The sequence below is a fragment of the Rhinolophus hipposideros genome (assembly GCF_964194185.1).
Source record: "Rhinolophus hipposideros genome assembly, chromosome: 8".
Lineage (NCBI taxonomy): Eukaryota > Metazoa > Chordata > Mammalia > Chiroptera > Rhinolophidae > Rhinolophus > Rhinolophus hipposideros.
In genome coordinates, this window is record NC_138054.1 from 84,019,653 (window position 1) to 84,025,552 (window position 5,900).

General features: G+C 50.7%; 1 protein-coding gene across 1 annotated transcript; it reads right to left on the minus strand.

The window, feature by feature from the left end:
- Positions 1-1,792: 1,792 nt before the first annotated feature.
- Positions 1,793-5,106, minus strand: ACTL8 (actin like 8; the record flags this gene model as incomplete). Its single annotated transcript, XM_081056110.1, has 2 exons — positions 4,753-5,106; positions 1,793-2,545 (listed from the first exon to the last, which is right to left on the minus strand). Exons 1-2 carry the CDS (start codon positions 5,098-5,100, stop codon positions 1,793-1,795), a joined length of 1,101 nt encoding a protein of 366 aa, XP_080912236.1. The 5' UTR covers positions 5,101-5,106.
- Between the last annotated feature and the right edge of the window lie 794 nt (positions 5,107-5,900).

Here is a 5,900-nt window from a genome sequence, read left to right on the forward strand (position 1 = left end):
GTAATTGCAGGGCCAGCCTGTGCCTCAAGTCTGACTTCAGCTCCTTGGCACTTGTGCCAGGCTGGTTCTAAGCTGTTCCACTAAAAGTCAGCATTGTAGGCCCACATTTCTTTCATTGGGGACCATTGATGGCTCAAGTTTGAGGATAAAGTTGTGGCCGAGAGAATATAGTTCATGGGTCAAAGACAAAAATGAGCTGGACTATGGCCTCCAAATTCCTCCGCCTGTGCCTGAAATATTGGGGTTCCTTGGGCTTCAGTCCTCCACACACTATACTGTTACCCCATGCCAGCTCCTAACATTGGAACCAAACCCCCTTTCAGAAGCAGCCATAAAACACAGTGGTTGAGGCCCAGACTGGATTTGAACCCCACTTTAGGCACTTACCAGAAAAAAGTAGTTGTTAAATAAAGAAATAATATGTTATGATTCCTTACTCTGTATTCGTCAGAACAAGCAAAAACAGCTGCTGTAACAAGCAACCCCCAAATCTCAGTGGCTGAACCTAGTAGATTCTTCGTTATGTCCCAGTGCAGTGTGGGTTGGGGAGGGGGCCCTGTCCCAACCAGTCATGCAGGCTTCTTCCATCTGCAGTTTGGCTGTCCCCTCTCCACTGGGTCCCCTGCATCACACAGGCTGACAGGGCTATTTCAGGGGTCAGGCACACACAAACTGGACAGAATTTATGGTACGGTCACGTGGCTCCACCTAACCACCAGGAATCTGGGAAGTGTAACCTCACAGGGTGCCGAGGAAGAAGGGACACAGTCATCGACCGTCGCCAGTGGTCTCCATCTCAGACTAACCCCTCAAAAGTAGGCCTCTCGCCACCCCCAGATCACGTGACCTCGTTACACTTGAGTCATTTCATTCCTCATCACCTGAAGTATATTTACTTCTTTACTGCCTATATCCTCACAGTAGACTTCTTGAAACCAGAAACTTCACGTCTCTTTCCGCCTCAAAGCTCACAGAGCCTAGCATCATACCTGGCATGGAGTAGGTTCTCAAATAGTGTAATAATATCAAATAAATAGTATACTAACAGGACCTCAGACTGTCACAGAATTAGTGAGATATCTGGAGAGCGTGGCACAGGAAGAACGGTTGCATCCAGGCCCTTCTCCATTCTGCTCAGTGGTAACCACTGTCCACAGGCCCCTGAATTCTTTAACAGCGTCCCTGGCCCCACCCTGGTTCTCACAGACTCATCCTCTCTGAGTCTCCCCAAGGGACGGCCCCCTCTACCCCATCCATCACAGAAGCCAGTACATTCCAAACAAGTGGTTTATTTGCATATATAAGACAAAACCCTGGTGACAGCAGAAAGGGCACTCCAGGATCACTGGCAGCTATTGCTGCCTGGCCAGAAAGTGCATGGAGAACTAGAAACTTCATCTCTCCCCAGACTTACCCTCCCTCTCCCCTACGCAGAAATAATCCTCTCTTGCCCCAGTTAAAACCTACTCAACCCAAAGAATGGACAACCCAAGGGAGGTGCCAGTAAAATATCGGTGGCTATTAGGCACAAAGATGGCAGCTGGCTGCTCCCACCCCAATGACAGACCACCCCTGAAAAAACCGTTCCCTGGAGGACTTCCAGGGACAACACCCTGTCCTCCATGGGTTGGACCCCACTCTTCAAACAAGATAAAACCCAAGAACCTAAAAAAATCCATATGAGCTCAGAATTCCCAAGCCAGGGAACCACATCCCCACCCAGAACCTTTCACTGAATTAATCCACCCATGCCCATCTGATGGGAGCTGGGTCCCCCGAGGGAGCCAACAGGTCACAGCCTCATACCCTCAACATACTCCTCTTTGGTCATCCACTCAGACTTGTACGTAGACAGATGAGCCACCAGAGACGCTCCCAGCCAGACGGTGAAGTTTCTGTTGGAGCCCACCCACACAGTGGACTTGGTGCAGGAGAAATGGTCTGTGGTCAACTCCTTGTACAGGCGCTTGGTGAAGCCCGGGTAGAGGGTGTTCCCCCCACAGGCCATTACGTTGGACGTGAGCAGCGGTTGCACGGAGGCTTCGCAGGTCTTGATGGACTCCACAACAGCCTGGGCGATGCTGGGCCCTGGCAGGTCGAACATCTGGGGGCTGAAGAACATCTCAGGGGCCAGCCGCTGCATGGGGGTCAGCTCCACAGGGGTGCCATCCGGAAGCTGATAGGTGTTACTCTCATCCGAGCCACTCGGCAGGCTCTGACGGAAGTCCAGAGCTTCCCCCAGATTCTGTGGCACATAGCATTTGCTCATCTGAGTGGTGGCAACCGTTTCCAGCTGAAACAGGTTGTGTTGGTTGCACTCTTCCTTAAACAGGCTCTTGAAGAGATAGGCGGCGAGATCCTGGCCCGCAAATTCCAGCGTCTTACTGCTGGGCCGTAACGGGTGGCCCAGATGGAAGGGCTGCACGCGGGTCAGGCCGTAGCCGGAATCGACCACCACGCCGGTCAGGAGGCCAGAGGCGTACAGGGACATTGCCAGCTGGTCAGCCAGGAGCAAGGACGGGACATCCAGTAACTCAAACATAATCTGCAAGAAGGGGGAAAGCAGACACTCAGGGTACTTTCCTAGGACAAAGGGCCCCATCCATTTCTGTTTTCCCCAAGACCATGCTACATGCAGCTCTCAAAACTGAAGTGGGCACAGACAAGTATCCTGGAGGGACTGGCGGGCTTGCCCCCAGGACACGGGGCCTAGGGCCCCAGGAGCTCAAACTGTGGGAATAAGGGAGGGGCTCTAGAGGATTAGAAAGAGTCAGATGTGCCCTCGGAAGCGTGTCTGATGATGGTCTTTCAGAAGACTATTTTGGTGGAGGGGTAGGAATACTCTGCAAGAAATACGCTGAGATGCCTGCTTTGTGATCACTGGGGCGGGGGGGGGAAGGGAGGGGCACGGCCAAGGGGCAGAGGGGCAGCCTGAACCATTTCTTTAGAACAGGAAAGAAGAGATTAGAAAAGAAACAAGTGCAGCATGTCCACCACTGCCTCCCAAAAACGGGGGATGTAAAGAAAGAAAGAAAATACCCTCACCTCCTTGTAGGTGCAGACTTAACTATTTTTTTCATAAAAACTTTTCAGACATCAAGCCAAAAACTGGAATTCTGATATTTAGCGCTTGGCAAAGTCCCTAAGCTGATGTTTTTCCCCCTGCCCATCACCCCCTTGACCTGTACAGAGCACCACCTCCCCAGGTCCCCAGCTCTGGGTGCACCCCCAAGTTTCTGACCCTATAGAGGCAGAAAGGCTGTTGCAGTGCACCCTTCACGCCTCGCAGCCCCGTCTTCTCTCCTCAGTGGGAGGGAGCTCCCTCCATTCCCACACTCGGAATAATGTCCCGTCTCCCCACCCCCCACCCCCACCCCTACCCCCACCCACCTCCCAAGGTCATCTTTTCCAAATAGAAAATCACATGTGACTCCCCACTTAAAACTCTCCAGGAGCTTCCCATTCATTAGAGCAGGGCTTGGCAAGCATTTTCAGTAAAGAGCTAGATAGCCGTGTTATCCAGATACAGCAAATAAAAATATAGGATACCCAATTAACACCACCGATTAAAGCATTCACTTTGACACTGAAAAGAAAAATATACAGGATGCCCAGTTAAATTTGAATTTCAGATAGACAAATAATGATTTTGTATAAGTACGTCCTGTGCAATATTTGGGACTTACCATGTTTCCCCAAAAATAAGACCTAGCCGGACCATCAGCTCTCATGCGTCTTTTGGAGCAAAAATTAATATAAGACCCAGTAGTATATCATATCACATATCATATCATATTATATCATATAAAGACCTGGTCTTATTTTACCTATAGTATTTTTGCTCTAAAAGATGCATTAGAGCTGATGGTCCAGCTAGGTCTTATTTTCAGGGAAACATGGTAAACCAAAACGTTATTCGTTGTTTATCTGAAATTCCAGTCTAACTAGGTATCTTGAATTTTATCTACAATAGTACACATTTTAGGTTTTATGGACTCTATCGTCTCTGACACAGCTCTGCTGTTAAAGCGTAAAAGTAACCATAGATGATATGTAAATGAGGGGGCATGGCTGTGTTCAAATAAAACTTTATTTATAAAAACAGATGTTGGGCTAGATTTGGCCCTCCGGTTGTAGTTTGTCAACTCCTGATTTAGAGTAAAATGCAAACATTTCCCACAGCCTACCAAGCCTGCCAGGTCCAGCCCCTGTCAACCTCACCTTCCCGTCTCCCCCTTGCCACCTTCCCTCATTTGCTGGACTTCAGTCTCACTGGCAGAAATCTCCTCCTTAGAGAAACCCTCCCTGCTCACCCTCTTCAAAGGGGCTCCCTCTATCCTCACCAGTCAGCTATCACCCCACTTCATTTTGTTTCTAGAACTGATCCCTATGGAATTCTTGTTCGCTAACGTATTCATGGTCAAGTCTTCTCCCCCAAAAGGTAAACTCTTTGAGGTCCGGAATCTGATCCGTGAACATTTGCGGAATCCATGACTGAATGTCCGGTGTCTCCCTGCAGGGCCCTTTCCACAGAGCATTTTTCCTGCTGTGTCTCTATGGGTGGGGGAGGGGAGCCTCTGTGAGTCCCTTTTGCCTAGCTCAGTGCCAGCACAAACGAGGTACTAAGGAAACATTTGGGGGGCAAAGGCTTAAGCAAGCAGACTTCCTGATGCCCAATCATGTCCAAACACAAAGTGCCAGCTGTTTTCCGCCCTACCCCCGCCCGTGACGGCCGCCCTGAGAAGGCCTTACCTCCAGGGTCTTCCGTCGGTCCGCAGGCTCCCTCAGGGAGCACTCTGTGACCAGCACAGGAGACTGCTCGTGCTCCCGTCTGTGTTTCTCTAGGACAAAGGACCAGATGTGCTCCACGCCCTCCCAGTTGAGGACGCGGCCACGCTGGATGGGGTAGCTATAAGTGTCCGGATGGAAAATGTCAATGCCGAGACTCAGGCGCCGCCGGGCGTAGCTGGGCCCAGGGTTCTCCCTGCACGGGCTGTAGTTCACAACGCTTGGGAAGACCATCTGGGGCTCGTTCCAGCCAGAAAAGCCAGACTTCACAAAGCCAGACCCGTGATCGATGATGATGGTTCTCGAAGCCATGGCAGAGGCAGAGGCGAGAGGGGTCTTATGAATTTGGCTCCTCGAGGCTGTTTGGCAAACTTGGGCCACCTGTGGAGGAAAAGGATGGGGGTTACCTGTGAACCCATTCTGGGACACTGTGGGCTGCTTCCCACTCTCCACCCACAGTCAAACCTCAGGCTCCCTGGAAGCCTGTCCGTTCCCCCTCCCAAGCATTTGTACAAGTGATAACTGGTACCTTGAATGTTCTTCCCGTCCCAAGCTCCCAACTGTCCTACACGGCCTGCCTAATGGGCCCATCCGGGAAGTCCTGCCGGCCCTTCCTTCCCACCAGGCTTCTCCCGTTGTACTTTGCACACGTCCCACAAGTGCACTTCCCGCTCCACAAGAGCAGAGGATGGGCTCCGCTACTCTTTGCAGATTCCGCAAGAAGCCTGTCATCCAAGAAGCACTTGGTGGTGGTTGGCTGCCAGATTGGAGGGTATAGGGAACACAAACCATTGGCCTCAGGGCCCACCTCCCTCAACAGTAATACTGTAGTCACCATAGCAGCAGGAGCAGGAGCAATAGGGACAACGACAAGTTGGTGACAACAGCGACAGCGACCATTTCCGGGGTATACACCCTTTCTCTAGTATAAGAGAAGCATTTTTCACAGTCAGTTGAACTGTGTGAAACTGTTTCTCGTGTCAGTCAAAAATGGTCAGACATCAGCAATTCCATATGGTCTGATCTAATCATTTAATCCACATCACAATTATAAAGCAGTTACCGTCGTAACACTCGTTTTACAGATGGGGAAACTGAGGCACAGAAGGGTT